Below are 16502 nucleotides of genomic sequence, written 5' to 3' on the forward strand. Positions count from 1 at the left end.
CCGATACTACAAGACTGGCTCAGGATTTATAAGTTAAGGTTAAGTTGAGCGGTAAATCATCTAATACGAGCTTTTCTTAAGAAAATGTGGACTCCAGGCTCTTCTATTAGATGATTTACCTCTTTACTTAACCTTAACTTGTGCTGAACCAGCTTTGTAGTATAGGCCCCTGGTCATGGTAGATTTGTGTAAATGTTTTTGTGTATCTTGTTATGATCATGATATTGTGACTCAATTGCACTTCATTTATAACTGCTCTATGTGTACTACTACACATCATCCATGCTCCTCCACTTCCTCAGTTTCACACTAATCTGGTGTGTGTGTGTTTGCTCCCCCCTGGCCCCTCAGTCCGCCCGTGTCCCCCTCCACAGTGGGCTACTTTGCGGCGGCGCACCCTAGCTCGGTGGCGGCGGCGGCGGTGGCGGCCCAGCCCTCCCCCGCGATGCTGCAGCACGCCCACGCCGGCACTCAGCACGGGGCCCTGGTGCGCATGCAGGGACTCCCCTACAACGCCGGAGTCAAGGACATCCTCAGCTTCTTCCAGGGATACCAGGTGAGACTCTCCTCTCCTCTCCTCTCCTCTCATCTTAGGAAAAAAAAAACCCATTTGAAACTGGTTGGCTAGCTTGAATCGTTAGAATTTTTGTTCTTGTCAGTTTGGAAACTTACTGTCTGAGCTGAGCGCCCTGTCTCATTTTGGTTCTACTTAGAATATCTGTTAAGATTCTTATTAGTCCTGGGGGGCATTTCCAACAGCATGGTTAAGTCATTAAACCTGACTAAGGTAATATACAGGAAATGGTAAACCTGCTCATGGACAGCCAGCAGCCGCCATTTAGTTATGAAAATGGATTCCTGGCTCTTCTATTAGGTGATTTACCACTACCCAAAGGTCAACCTAAGCTGGTTTACTACTTACCCAGCTTCTAGGAATACCCTCCAGGTTGTTGTAGAGTAGAGAAACTTTTATTAATCCCACAGGAAATTAAGGTGTCTGTCAGCTTGCATAAATGGAGCTGAAATGAATGTTATTCAAATGAGTATAATTCTAGACGACCAGGCTTGTCTTTGAGGAGGTTGAAGTGTTTGTTGGCATGAGTCATTAGCATTGTCTGTCTGAGACTTGTTTGTCACTGGGCATCTCATGCAGAAGAGAGATATAGTGTCACTGAAGCCTTTCCTGACTAAATAAAGGTTCATTAGTCATACTTGTAGTTTCATTTGTCCTGTGCTCAGCGTTGTCTGGCCAGACTTCCATCCGCCAAGTCAGTGAAATTGATCTATTTTTTGCCCCATGACACTTTGTGTCTCTCTGCTTCCCATCCCCCCCCCCAAGGATTTAAAGGCTAACTCATAGTTGCTGGAGAGATCTGATCGGGGCTCTGCTTTTGTGACACGTTTTGGTGATGGTCAAACTTAGGAACTTAGAAGTTCTGAGTCAGTCCAAGTGAGTATGAGTCAAGTAGCAGGCCACACTGCTTTCATTTCCCATTCCCTCTCCTCACCCTCCCCTTTACCCCAGTCTCCAACACCCCTGCACCAGGCCTGCCCACCCCCCTCCTCCTGGAGACTTGACCTCTGTTTGTACTCCGTCTTGCCGACAGACACACATTTGTTCTAATGGACTCTAATTTCTACCTCTCCACGGAGAAACAAAAGTATAAACAAGACTACACACACGCGCGCACGGTAGTCCGGATCGGGAAGCAGCAGCAGCAGCAGTAGTCATGCAGTGCTGTGGTGTGGTGTGGTGTGGTGTATTGTTGCTGCTGTCATCTGCTGGTTGAAGTGCAGACACCGCAGTGGCCACATGAAAGGCCTGTTCAAAAACATCAGCACCAAATTCCCCCATTCCGTTCGGCCATCCCTCTTAACCAGCACTTGACTCTGGTGCTTTCCAAATGTCCAACATCTTGTGTTGCTGTTTTCTTCCCCAATGTAAGCATTTCAGGCCAGGGCAAGATCATTACAATCTCCTTTAATATATTGACTATATGTACAGTATCTCTATCCAAATGTACTTGATACGGCACATTGAATTGCTGATTTCACTGACAACAGTAGTGCCACCTGACTGACATTTTAGGCTTCGTTTTCGGCCCACAAATGTATAATTTCTGATGAATTTTTGCTTTTTGACTCCTCTTGAATTTGATTAGCAGTACCAGTGCCACAACACCACGTCTAAAACACTTTTAGGATGAAATGTGTAAAGCATCATGGATGAAAGCAGTGTTTTCGGGTGAAATGTGTAAAACGTGGATGAATGCCGTGTTTGAGGATGAAATGTGTAAAGCATCATGGATGAATGCAGTGTTTTGTTCTGTGTGAAGATGCTATGGAGGTTAGCGCTCGGGTCCTCGCTGAATGTAAAGAATTTGGCGGGTCACCAGCAGTCCCGTTCCAACCGTTTCGGTTTTCAAATCTAGATTGTGTCATGTCAGAAATTCCACCCCGGACTACTCATGCGGTGTGGTGGGCGGGAACACTCCCTTCCTTCCTTCCGTGTAACCAAAGCGACAGGGTTGAAATGAGTTGGAGTTTGACTGTGCAGTGTGTGTGCACGAGTGTGTGTGTGCGCGCGCTTGTGTGCGCGTGTGTGTGTGTGTTGCTGAACCTCCTCCCATGTGCATTTTTTTTCTTCCCTCCCCTCCCCCGCTGCTTCACCTCTACCTGTCTCTCCCTTGTGGACTGACACCTGAGTAGGCGGAGCCTGCAGAGGATGGTATGAGCTCTAACAAGCACCGCTGCAGGGCTTTATTCAGGCGGGAGGGGGGCTGAGGGGGGGGGGGGGGGGGGGGGGGGGATGGGGGGGTTAGGATGAGGGCGAGCGTGGGGGGATGGGTGCTGCTGCTGTGTATGCTCCTGTGTTGTAGGGTTGGGCTTTTTGCCTCTTTTGTTTGCTCTGCCTTGCATTTAGTGTGGTTTTTAGTCTTTTACTTTGTGTGTGTTTGTGTTTGTAATGTGTGCACAAGAGTGAGAGACGGCATAATCCACCTTTCCCTGAGAGGAAATGCTGTGCTGTCTGTCTGACATTCAACCACTCAAGGTGTTTTTTGTTGGCGGAAGGGGGGTGTATCTGTGTGTATGTGTCTGTCCGTGTTTTGAATGAGGGATTGTGAAAAAACTGAATATGGACGTTTGGCTCTTGGCTGAACTGACTTGGTGGTATAACGTGGCTGGATTTCACGCTAGCTGCTTTAGGGCTCGCCAACAGATCCGGCCCACTTGGGTTCTTTGTGCGTTTGTTTGGAGGTGTTTTTTTTCTCTTTTTTGTAGAGGTGAGACGAGTGATTTTTATGTAGATCCTTTTTGTTTTATTTTCTTATCACTTTTTCAGGGTGCCCTGGGCCTTGTAGGGTTTTATTTGTGTGCGTTTTGGGTGTTTTTGTAGATGGATGTAGATATCATTAGAAACTTGTGGGGATTAAAGTTGGGTGTCTATACATGGAATGGGTTTATGGTGGAAAGACTGGAATGAATGAATGAATGAATGAATGAGCGTGTGAGTGAATGGATGGATGAATGAATGAATGACTGCCTGCTTGTCAAGGCCCCATGTGCTGACTGTACACCCCACTTGTCGCTGTGTGTAGTACGCTCCAGATGAGTACAGCAGTGTGGTTCAGATGGGCGATCAGGCACGGAGTCTGATCCAGCCAAAAGAGTGGCTCTGCCTGTAAAGAGAGCCCGGCAAGGTAAGGAAACCTACCCCGGCATGTGTCTAAGCAACAACACTACTACTCCACTAAACTCAACTAAACTAAGCTCCGCTCCGGCTCCCCTAACCCTCTAATCAGAAGAAACGCTTAACGGTGGCCCCGTCTTTTATTCTTCTCTTTTTCTCATTCACTTTCTCCGCATCTCGCTCATTGTCATGCTCGCTCGCTCTCTCTCTGCCTGTCTGTCTGTCTGCTAAGTTCTCTCTCTCTATGCTCTTCTCTTTTCTCTCTACACCGCATTCCACATTATTATGCAAATGACATTTTTCGCTGTTTCCCCAAATAATCAATACAAATGACAGTCGTCATAATTTCCAAGTCATCAGCCATTAGAGTACAATGTAAAAGTTTTTGAATGAACCTTCCAATGATAACGGTATTATTTTAAAATAATAAAAAACTTTCAATGCTCTGTTCCACATTATTACGCAAAATAGTTTTGTAGTGTTGTAATCCAAATGTCTTTCTTTTTTCCCATTTACATCAAAACAGTTGGAATTTGGTACCTTCTAAATTACATTTCAATGTTCAATACTTGGTGATAAGCTCTTTGTCTTAGTAACTGGAATGCTGCGATTAACATTGAAGTCAATGGCAGGGCATTGCATGGGAGTTATGGAACCCCAGATATCCTTGATGCTTTGCTCTCAGCTGTTTTTGTTTGTTTGGTCTGGTGACCCACACTTCACTCTTCAATATACCCGTAGATTTCCATGCCACGTTTAGGTGCTTTGGAGGTGATGACATTCTAACGCACCAGACATAAAACCCCATTGAAAATGAATGGGATGCTATGTCTGGTGAGCTATGTCATCACCTCCAAAGCACCTACACGTGGCATGGAAATCTACGGGTATATTGAAGAGTGAAGTGTGGGTCACCAGACCAAACAAACAAAAACAGCTGAGAGCAAAGCATCAAGGATATCTGGGCTTCCATAATTCCCATGCAATGCCCTGCCATTGACTTCAATGTTAAACGCAGCATTCCAATTACAGCTTATGACCAAGTTTTGAATGTCGAAATGTAATTTAGAAGGTACCAAATGCCAACTGTTTTGATGTAAATGGGAAAAAAGAAAGACATTTGTATTACAACACTACAAAACTGTTTTGCGTAATAATTTGGAACAGAGCATTTTGGGCATTTTAAGTTTTTTATTATTTAAAAAAATACCGTTATCATTGGAAGGTTCATTCAAAAACTTTTGAATTGTACTCTAATGGCTGATTACTTGAAAATTAAGACGACTGTCATTTCTATTGATTATTTGGGAATAAGGCAAGAATTGTCATTTGCGTAATAATGTGAAATGCGTTGTATGCTCTTCTCTTTTCTCTCTCTCTCTCTCTCTCTCTCTCTCTCTCTCTCTCTCTCTCTCTCTCTCTCTCTCTCTCTCTCTCTCTCTCTCTCTCTCTCTCTCTCTCTCTCTCTCTCTCTCTCTCTCTCTCTCTCTCTCTCTCTCATCTACCCCTGTTTGCTCTCTTCTCTGTCTGGGTAAATAGTGTTTAGTTGTTTCTCTATTCTTCCATTCTCTGCTGCTGTGTTTGATTAACAACATAACCCTCTCTAGCTGGCGTTACTGGCTCTCTAGCGGGTGGTAATCCTTTTAAAATGCAGCATTGTCTGCGGGGTGGGGGGTATGTTTGCCTTCTGGGGCGTTGTTGGTGTAACACGCCTAATAATAAAATGCATCAAGAACTGTGGGTGGGTGTCTAATGACTCATAGGCAATTTATTCTCTACTGCATTTACTCTGTTGTCTTGCCGGTGTCCCCTTCATGGTGTAATAAGATGTTTTGTTTTGTTTCGGGTGATGACAATTTGAAGCCTTGGCATGCCTTGTTTGTTTACCTGTATCTGCCCCTTTCCCCTTGTGACTCATATGGTGAATCTTTTCAGCTCAGTCTCTTGGATCTGAAAAAAAACATATTGGTGTTGGTTGGCCAAACTGTTGTTTATCTGATGGACTCTCTCTCTCTCTGTCTGTCTCTCTCTCTCTCTCTCTCTCTCTCTCTCTCTCTCTCTCTCTCTCTCTCTCTCTCTCTCTCTCTCTCTCTCTCTCTCTCTCCCTCTCTCGCAGCTGAGTGCGGACGCCGTCCTGGTGCTTTACAACCTGGCGGGGCAGCGCAGTGGCGAGGCTCTGGTGACCTTCCCCAGCAAGGAGGCGGCCAGGCAGGCGGTGGCTGAGCGCTCCAACCACAACCTCTACGGCCACCCCGTACGCCTGCTCTGCTGCAAGTGACCAGCAGGGGGACACACTGAGGGACAGGGAGAGGGAGCGAGGGAGGGGGGTGAACCAGGAAAAACAAAAGTTGGAAAAAAAGTGAAAAAACAAAAAAAGAGGACTTTCATCTCACCACTTCACTCCTCCTCACACTGACTGGTTTATTATTTAGATTTTTATTTTTGTTTGGATCAGCGATAACCAGCGCCTCCCTTTTTTCTTTTCCTCCTCGACCCCCTCCTCTTTCTCCTCCTTTCTCTCTTCTGTTGTTTTTGTCCTGGAGGGCAGCCAATGTGCTACATGTATAAACTCTTGTGTACATATTGTATTTATATAATACAGATTAAAAAAACGTGTCTTTAGAAGTTTTGCTCTAAGTGCCTGGAACATGCGTGCATGTGTAATGTGTGTGTGACAAGAGAGTAAGGGTGAACATGCAGGTGCGTGTGTGAACTTGTGAGCATGGTTTTCACTGTAACAGTCAAGGAAAAAAAAAACACCAAGTGTGCATGGAGACTTGGAAGCCCCTCCATGTGATGGGGATTTTGATTTAGTTTTTTTTTTGTTCGTTTTTTTTTCCGGCTGAACAAAGTGCTGCATTTACAACAAGGAAAGCTCTTCCTATTGAAGACCTCATGTCTCTGCATGTCCCTGTGTATGATGATGATGATTGATTTTTGTTTGTGTTTCCCCTTACTTTATAAAGCTGGCATGCCAAGGCTGTTGCAATATTTCTTAATACTAATACTAAAGCCATATGCTGTACGTGACTTTGCCTTGCAGTGCACACTGAGAGGCAACGGAAAAGCCAAAGCACTAACTACTGATGATGCCTCTGGTGGCTGTACTGTATAAACTCCACCAGGCGTTTAGTCCGGTCCAAAAGACCAGGCGTTTAGTCCGGTCCAAAAGACCAGGCGTTTAGTCCGGTCCAAAAGACCAGGCGTTTTGTCCGGTCCAAAAGACCAGGCCTTTAGTCCGGTCCAAAAGACCAGGCGTTTAGTCCGGTCCAAAAGACCAGGCGTTTTGTCCGGTCCAAAAGCCTCTGCGTGCAGAAATGGACAAGCGCCAGAAGCCAAAACGTGTCTGCTTTTTTGTTGCAGTAAGAAGAAGAAAAAAGATGTTATGTTTATTCTAATAGGAAGTGTCAAAGCACTGTAGAAGTCAAGAAGCTTTTTATACGTATATCAATGCTATAATCAAGTATAGACCAAAATGTGCCTCTTACTGTGTATCCCTTAGACGTGCATGTCTCAGAATTGTGATTTAAAAACTTTAATCCACCCTGTCCCCTTTAAAGAGTAAAAAAAATGTTATTTTATTGAACCAGGAGTTAAATATTTTCTGTCTGGTGTGCATGCTTTTCTTTGTCATTGGTAATTTTTTTTATCAATGAGCCTTGTCTTTTGTTGATTTGAAGATGCATAGAGGATGTCAATTGCAAAACACTTGAAACCGCTCTCCACCCTGGTCCCAATCCTTTCTGTCTAATGACTTTATTTGGAGTGACATCATGGGATGTCCTCTGTCTTCTCTTCTGACTATGACAAGAGTTGTCTTTGCCATCTCTGCATGACCCAGAGGCCTCCTCCAGCCAATATCTGTCTGGGTTTGGCCTGTGACAAACACCCAACCCCCCATCCTACCCCCTCAGATATTTTCTGTTTTCCTCCCCTGCTACAGACAAGTTTGACACTTGTTTAAGTTTAGAAAATACTCTCTTATGTGACTGCTGTAGCCTGACAATAAACAAAAAATAATGTTCCAAAGGCCTGTCCAAGTGATTCTTTTTTTATCCATTCATATGTGTCAAAACAAAAGTAGAGTGCTGGTAAGTGGAGTGGGAGAATCTTAGTAAATATTTCTTGGAAGTGTGCAATAAATATTGTGCAAATAGCCCAAGTGAAGTCAGACTCAACTGAACCTTCTGCAATCCCATGCAGGACCTCCAGATGGTGCTGTGAGCCCTGTGTTTGGCTGTGCGCAACCTTGGTTACTTTTTGCTATAGCAATATCATCCTAATATAATAGATATCTTAAAGGTGCACTATGTAAGATTGTGGCCAAAGAAAGGTATTTTGAAGGTCAAGGTCATAGGTCACCCTATTCATGAAAAAGGTAACATTTGTGAATGGACAGCATGAATTCCGGAAATGCTCTACTAAAAATATTACACGGTGCACCTTTTAAGTAAGTCTTCAGAATCTCCTCTACTGGTTATGCCTTGGGTCCAATCTAGACAGGATAAAATGGAATCAAGCCTTTATGCTGCCAAGTGCTGGATCAAACTTCCTATCCAAATTAGAACTGCCCCAACCACAGATCTGTATAAATGACATCATACAGATCTATGGCCCCAACAGTATCTAGTTTTAAAAAGAAATTGAAATGTTTTATTCTCTTCTGCCTTTGGTGATGGTTAATTATCTACTATCTATAACAATATAGTTACTTTATCTTCTCTTTTCTCTTGCTCTAATCTTAAGACCATTGAATGACAATTATGTATGATAATGTGCTATATGAGTATTTTTGAGTATTGATTGGGAACCTTCCAACTACACTTTATTTATGACGGCATAGTGAAGATGGTGAGAGGAAGCGAGCGGAGAGAGAGAAATGGGGAAGGGCCAGCAAAGGACCTGGGCCGGGAATCGATCCCAGGTCGGCCGCATAGTAGACAAGTGCCCTACTGTTAGGCCATGGCAAGGCCCCTTCCACCTAAGCATACTAAACCCTTTTAATATTTGGGCTTGCATTAATTGTGCAATAATAACATGTCTGCATCAATATGCTGTTGACTGACTGCTACAATGGGAATTAAGATTTAAGATTATATTTACTACATTGTTTTCCAATAATAAGGGGTTTTTTTTGGGGGGGGCATCTTCAGAATGGAACTAGTACAAGCTGTGGGGGTTAAAATCACTAGGGTTGAGTGTGCTCCGACATGCCAATGAGCCTGGAATCTTCAGTGTGGCTTCAAATTGTTGGTTGTATATGCATGATCATGCCCACGGAAGCCGACAGGGGAGGCAAAGAGGTCATTAGTCCCTGGCCCATGGAGGTAAGGGGGGACAAAATTGGATCCTCATGACATTGTATGTCTTGGGTTTGTGGCCCTTTCAGATGTCTTTGTCCCGTGCCCAGCCAAAGCTGTCACCGGCCCTGATGATGCCTTTTAGTGAACTGGAATCATCTGCCTGTTACTCTGGTGCCAGGACTATTCACTTCATACCAGGCATGATTGATTAGTTTGCATATCAAATAGCCTACTAGTTTGCATATCATATGCTGTATTTAAAGGTCATGTACTAATATAGAAATGCCCTCAAAATGGCTGTTCAATACACAATTGTTGTGTCGCACTATGTTTCAGTGCGTATAATGATACGCCATGCGCACTGAAACATGAACACTGAAGTTATTTTGAAGTTATGTTCTTAACGACCTTACATGTAATTTGATGGAAAGATGGTGTCACCACATCTTTCCATCAAATTAAGATTGTTTGGAAAATTTCCAAATTGGTTGGTCTGGCACCAAAATGGTTATGGTGTAGTCTACTGAAGTCATTTGCTGGATCTCAAATGGTGCACTTCAGTGTAAAGCAAACCTTTTCTGTTTCAAAATCACAAGATGAAGTATTGTGGACTGTTAAATTGTTTTGCGCTGGAATACCAGGGTGTTGAAGTCTGCGGGTTCCATACAGCAACAATCTCAGATCTCAGTAGAAATACAAACTACTGTATTATATGTATTAGTTTAGTTATTCACATAACTGTAAAACAATTAAAGGATTTTAACATTTAGTTGCATTATACTGTGTGTAGCACACACTGCTACTATATTGCACACCATGGTATTGGCCCCATTGTTCCCAATTCATTTGCGTTATCTAATCAAAAAGACACAAACAAGAATAACTGGGGATTTTCCTTTTATTGATACATTACCATAGAATAGCCTACAATGCAAGGTATTCCCTTTGAATAATTTCAAAAAGCACTGCAGTCTTAAAAATTACAAAATGTTAAAATACAAAATGTACATGAAATGACAATACAAGGCTCCGTAAACATTTGCTAACCTGTATTTCCCTTTAAATTTACAAAACATTTTATATATAGATATATAATATATATGCATACATATATTTATATATCACCAACCTTTAGGAATGACATCCACTTTAAAGTATCAAAAATAGAGTTCTAACGTCTGTTGTTACCAGCATGAAAAATGGGAACATTGTTGTTCGGTCTTTGGTTTCTTGAAAGGAAAGGACTTGTTGCTGAGACTGGTCTCGTCATAGACATCAAGGACTGACTAGAAACAAACAGTCCTGCTTCCACACTGACATCCTGCCTCAGTTGACCCAAACAGAACCAGTCCTTAAATTTTATCCGAAAAGGTTTACACCAAAATCAGTAATCTGTACTTCAAACACGAGTTAAGGCTTTCCTACAGTATGTTTGATTGATAGTTTTAAATTAAATAACTTGACGGGCGGTGGCATTGTGATTCACCATTATTATTATTATTGTAAAGGGCTTTCCATTCAGCTGGGTACATGCCGAGAAGCAGAGGAGAAATCCAAATCCACTGTCCCGTTTTCACCTGATGTGCGCCGAGTACCGCCCCAAATCAAGTTGCCGATTTTTTATCTTGCATAGCCTCTTGGATTTGTGTGCTTTTCTCAATATTGAAATTCAACAAAAGTGAAAAAAATATCTACAGTCTACTGAATAGGAACACTCAAGAACACAACAATGTACACACCCTGACACACTCTCTCTCTCTCAGACACACACACTCTCCTCTCTCTTTCTCTTTCTCTCTCTCTCTCTCTCTCTCACACACACACACACACAACCTCTCTCTCACACACACACACCCTGACACTATCACTCTCACACACACACATCCAAACATGATCTTTTAAGACGCCTGCACTGTTTTTTTTAAATATATATTTCTGTTTTTCTGTCAAAACAAGGCAGTAATGCAAACCTCTTTATTTCTGTCATAGGAATACGGCGTGTGGCATGCTAGTCTAACGTGAAGCGTCTCAGGAGATGCTACATCTAGAGGCATCAAGGTTGTCTTTTTTTGTTATGATTTTTTTTTTTTTCGAAAGGCATCAGGCATGTTCTTAGTGCATAGCAGTTTTGTCTCTCTTTTTTTGTTTACCATTTTGACTTGGACAAAATTAACAGTCGTCAATATAGCTCTAGTCTTAAAGACCAAAAAAACAAAACCTCTAATAAGTGGCTGTACCATTTTTTCTGAAAATACAAAAATATACATGCAACATTACTGTCAATTTAGAAAAAAAATTAAGGCAAGGAGCCAGTACAATTCTTCATAGATTTGTTTGTATCAAACCTCAAAAAAAAACACAGTTGTCAAAAAATATGTAGTTTTACAGATGAACTGCACCTCCAAACTACATGATCTAGCTGTTAACACCATTTCATCAATATCATGCAAGTCTGACCTGAATTCCTGTTGTTTTTGTCCCTGTCCTCACAGACATTTTGTACATTTGCGTTACGGCCTTTATGAAAGCATTCATAAAGTATTCCCTGCCCACTCCCTGACATCACTGTAGTAGACACTCTTAAGGGTTGATGAGAGAACCCTTAGACGTTTATTTCAAATGAAAGCTGACACAGTCAGACACTTTTACTACGTTTGTTTTGGTGGCATGTTGCCTTTTTCAAATACCCCTCTGGCACAATGTTGGGACTACCATCCAGAATAAGCTGCAAAATAATGCTGATTTCGAAAATGCGCTTTGCAGATTATTTTGCAAATATTTTATTGATGCTGTGTTGTAGTATATTTTTGTGTGACTCTGTTATGTCCGAATAGTGCAACTCAGTTACCACATTGCAATTTGGAAAAAAATAATACAAATCAAACCCAGCTGGTCTTTGATTGTCAAGATGCGACTTAATCTCTTTGTCAATAAAAACCATACCCACTTTTGGACAGGGGTTGTTCTTAAACGTGTGAGTGGGACTCAAACCGACACACACACACACACACGCACACGCACACACACACACACACACACGCACAAACACAAATAAAATAGAAAATTAAAAAAAATACAACCACTTCATTATGGTCTGTCTACTGACGTCAAATTCGACATTAACAGGTTGGTATGTGTATTGTGACTGGTAAGCTAGGCTTCAACTACTGTACGCGTGGCTGCTTTAGCTGAGTGGAAAGTCAAAGGCACACAGGAGTCCATGTAGAGTCCAACAGTATTGCCAGAGAGCTCTGGACTTCCTCTGGAGAGCAGAACCCTGTCTCTTGGAGTCGTCCCATCCCTTTTCCCCATGTCCATAATACATACAGTACACACCCCACACAGGACAGGAGGGGCTGACATGCGAGTCCTTTTATTCTCACATAAATACGCACTCAAGTTCTCCTCCTCTGCTCCGTTCCGTTCAGTCTTCTCAGACTTTGACAAACAAAAACAAAACTCTTCCATATGCACGCGTCCCAAGAAACCACTGTATTCAGGGGAAGGAGAAAAAACACTTGACCAACACGCTATAGCAATCAAAAAAAAATTGCAACTGCTACTGCTATCTATCTACCTAACACTACACTAATGCTAAAATAATATGATTGTTTAGGCTTCAACCACAGCATCAGCACAAAGGTCAACTGTGCAAGAACGAAAGTCTTTTTTGTTTTGTTTTATACTTCAAAGCATTTTTTTCTCGTCATTCAAAGCTGCTAGACTCGAGTAAGGCATTAGTTTAACCTGAAGGAGAAGTGGGGAGATGGGTATATAGGAGGCGGGAGTGGAGTACAATAAAACAGACTATCTACAACGCCAAAAGGTCACTAAGAAGTGTGGAATGTTGCATACTGCCCAAACCCACGAGGGCACCGGATGCATATCTAATGCGAAAACTGTACCGGAGAAGACAAATGGGAGGATAAGGGGGATTGCTGGTCTGGTTGGACGGGCATAGCTCTGTGTTAAAGGCCACGTTCGTGACGGTGCATTGCTGATTTGGCTGTGAAGCGCAGATGCACACTTTGCCATTTCAAAGCATTCTGGTTAGAAAAAGCAGCAATGCGCCATCAAGAACGCGGCCAATGTGTGTACGTCTATGTGCCACCTTGATCATAAATGTGCTACACCCTTCTTTTGAAATCACTTCAGAATTTCTAAGTCACTTCAGGATGTTCCAAGACCCCTAGGGGGTCATCAGAAACCGAGGGTGAGCAGGCTAACGCTGTATTCTGGATGCTGAATAAACAAGGCTCTTCACAGCTACTGGCTTTCATGGTTAGCACACACAGAGAGTTGAGGCATGGCCTCCTGTTGCTGCATTGGTGTGTTGAATGTGATCAGGTGTACTGGGCCACTGCATCGCTTTCCTCAGCTGCACTGACTTAGCTGCTGCTTCCGAAACTGCACAGTAGGTGGCAGCGGGACCACCAATACACCATTGCTAAAATCCCTCATCCAAGGTATGAAAATATGTCTACATGTGCATGAGTATTATCATGTGAATGCATGTACGCAATGCACATAGATTACATTTATTTCTGTGTCATGATGGTTGTCGGACATGTGTGTGTGTGTGTGTGTGTGTGTGTGTGTGTGTGTGTGTGTGTGTGTGTGTGTGTGTGTGTGTTGGTGTGTGTGTTGGTGTGTGTGTGTGTGTGTGTGTGTGTGTGTGTGTGTGTGTGTGTGTGTGTGTGTGTGTGTGTGTGTGTGTGTGTGTGTGTGTGTGTGTGTGTGTGTGTGTGGCCTCGGTGTCTCCTGTTCCTGGTGAATGGTAGACAGGTGAGGTGTGTGAAAAAAGACCTGCAATCATGAAGCCGTTTTTGCTGCTGATGGTGCTGCTGCTGCTGATGGTGATGAGGAGGTCAGAGTGCTGCTGCTCAGGTACTGTGGCTCTAACTGCTACTGCACTGTAAAACAGTGCAAGCCAGTTCAATGTAAAAGGTAAGTTGCCCTGCTGCCTTAAGTTTGTTCAGTTAACTCAACTCAAAGCTTAACTCAACTCAAGACTTTCTCAAGTTGAGTTACGAAACTTACAAACTTAAGGCAGCAGGGCAACTTACTTTTTTTAACGTTTAACTGGCTGCAATGATTTACAGTCTGGGGAATCAAGGGTGCAACGTGAAGTGGCTCTCCAGGCCGAGACCTGCTGTTGCTGCTGCTGCTGATAGTGATGAAGAGGAGGAGAGGCAGAGTATGCTCAGGCTGCTCACAGGGTTGCCAGATGAGGTTGATGATTTCAAGCCCAAAAAATGCTCAAAGCCCACCTGGAAGCGCTGAATCCCGCCCATTCTATTGATTTCTATGGCCAAAAATTGGGCGTTTTTTCTTTCTGCTAAATGCCATTTTTACCTGCAGACGGCCATCCTAAACAGCGGGAAACCGCCCAATCTGGCAACACTGGCTGCTCAGGTGCTTCTGCTGCTAATGAGATAAAGGGCGTGTCACTCGTGCTGCTGCCTTAGCTACTGGGGATCAAGGGCCAATCATGAAGTGGGTTTCCAAGCTTAGACTTGCTGCTGCTGCTGCTGCTGCTGTTGGTGAAGATGAGGATGATGATGATGGTGAGGAGGAAGGCAGAATATGTCTACTCAGGTGCTGCTTCAGTTCTGCCACTACTGGGGATGAGGGTCGGAGGGTTTCCGTGCTGAGACCAACCCTATTGCTTGCTGCTGCCATAACTGCTGCCGGGGATGCAGGGTGTGCCACTACTAGGGAAGGGGTTAAAGGGCAGGGTGTCGTGCAACCTTAGACTAACCCTGGTGCTGCTGCTGCTGCTGTAGTTGCTGCGGGGGGTGAGTGGTGGGTCGGCCTTGGTAGACAAACCCTGGCTGGCATCGCTGCTGCTTTGGCGCTCGTGGGTGCGTATGGAGCTCCATGCTGAAGTTGTGGCTCGCTGCTTGGGCTGCTTAGGCTGAAAGTTGGAGTGGTGGTGGAGCAAAGTTCAGGTGCCAAAGGTCAGATGCTGTTGCCAACTGGTGGGACAGAGGGGTGTTTGGGGCCTTGGTCTGGGGCCCGTTACGGCTGCTGTTACTGCTGCTGCTGCTGCTGTGAGGCACTAGGGGTATACAGGAGAACTTCTAAGGACTGCTGCTGTTGCTGCGGCTGTGACATGAAAGGATAGAGGGGCATACTGTTGCTGTTGCTGCTGCTGTTGCTTAACCGATGAGACTGAGGCGGGTGTTTGAGGGAGATTCTGTGGCCTGTTACTGCTGCTGCTGTTGCGAGATGCTAAGACAGAAGGATGTATGGGAGAACTGCTGAGGACAGTTGCTGTTGCTGCTGCTGCTTCTGTTGCGGCGTGGCGCTAGGACTGGCTGTGTGCTGTGGTGCGGAGGTGGACCAGAGCCCAGGCTCTGCGGGGTAGGGCTGGACGAATGCTGCTTCGACTGGGGGGTGTTTGGGGGGCAGCTTCTGCGGCCTGTTACTGTTGCTGCTGCTAATGTGAGATGCAAGGACAGAGGGATGTATGGGAGAATGTCTGAGGACTGTGGCTGTGGCTGTTGCTGCGGCTGCTGCTTCGTGGTGCTAGGACTGGCTGTGAGGTGCGGAGGTGGAGGCGTGGTGGGCTCCTGGAGCTTGGGACATGTCCCTGCCGATGATCTCATTCACTGCAACACAGAAAGGGAACAAACACAACACCGTCATGGACTGAACATAGTATAGCACTCACTTTTAAACAGGCAGGCAGAGATAAACTTATGGGCACGCACACACACACACACACACACACACACACACACACACACACACACACACACACACACACACACACACACACACACACACACACACACACACATAAAATAAAACAATCGAGTAAAAGTGTCCAGCAATACAAACTGAGTAGAATAGCATGTAAAATGGGTAAATGGTGCAGTAAATACTACAGGCTATTGCAATCAGCAGCATGACATGGAAGCCTGACACTTGTTTCATGTTAACAGTTATGATTATATTAGTGGCTAGCTTACTTCACACTGAGCTCACTCAGAAGCAAATCATAGGTTCCCATTACAAACCCCCAACCCAACAGGCAATTAAACCAGAGACGTTTGAAAGGGAGAACCTTAGAAATGTTTTGATTAAACCAGCTCATTGATCTGTTTCCCCCTCTGCACAGTGAGTATAATAATAACTAATGTGAATGGCAGCTCAATAGAGGCTGCGCAGCTCTGTGAACAGTAGAGGGCGGTGTTGCCAAAGAGGCGGACTGGTGCGGCAGCAGTGAGAGCCGTAACAGGATGGCCGAGGGCCCGTGGAAAATGAAAATAAGACGCGCGCACGACAAGTGGAAAGAGAAGAAAAACTCTTCCATTCAGTGGCATCAGTGGTGTGGCATGTCATCCGGGGACAGACTATTTTTTTCTGTGTGAACGTGGTGCGTGTGTGTGTGTGTGTGTGTGTGTGTGTGTGTGTGTGTGTGTGTGTGTGTGTGTGTGTGTGTGTGTGTGTGTGTGTGTGTGTGTGTGTCAGTCTGCGCAGTGCTAGGGACTCAAAAGAGG

At 44.3% G+C, this 16502-nt stretch overlaps 2 protein-coding genes across 6 annotated transcripts in view; one reads left to right on the forward strand and one right to left on the reverse strand.

Moving 5' to 3' along the window:
- The window catches only part of esrp2 (epithelial splicing regulatory protein 2), a 28946-nt gene extending 22262 nt beyond the window's left edge, over positions 1-6684 (forward strand). For 3 of the 4 annotated variants that reach the window (XM_063188558.1, XM_063188560.1, XM_063188559.1), the window contains 2 exons: positions 352-556; positions 5808-6684. In XM_063188558.1, coding sequence (XP_063044628.1) covers positions 352-556; positions 5808-5969 — 367 coding nt within the window. In that variant the 3' untranslated portion in view covers positions 5970-6684. Of the gene's footprint in view, positions 1-351; positions 557-3599; positions 3702-5807 lie in introns of all 4 variants that reach the window. The other variant, XM_063188561.1, reaches the window with a different exon arrangement.
- Positions 6685-9844: 3160 nt separating this feature from the next.
- nfatc3a (nuclear factor of activated T cells 3a) overlaps positions 9845-16502 on the reverse strand; it is a 126392-nt gene continuing 119734 nt past the window's right edge. For both annotated transcript variants that reach the window (XM_063188021.1, XM_063188022.1), the window contains exon 10: positions 9845-15608. In XM_063188021.1, coding sequence (XP_063044091.1) covers positions 15526-15608 — 83 coding nt within the window. In that variant the 3' untranslated portion in view covers positions 9845-15525. The remainder of the gene's footprint in view (positions 15609-16502) is intronic.

This window comes from Engraulis encrasicolus, chromosome 22 (assembly GCF_034702125.1).
Source record: "Engraulis encrasicolus isolate BLACKSEA-1 chromosome 22, IST_EnEncr_1.0, whole genome shotgun sequence".
Lineage (NCBI taxonomy): Eukaryota > Metazoa > Chordata > Actinopteri > Clupeiformes > Engraulidae > Engraulis > Engraulis encrasicolus.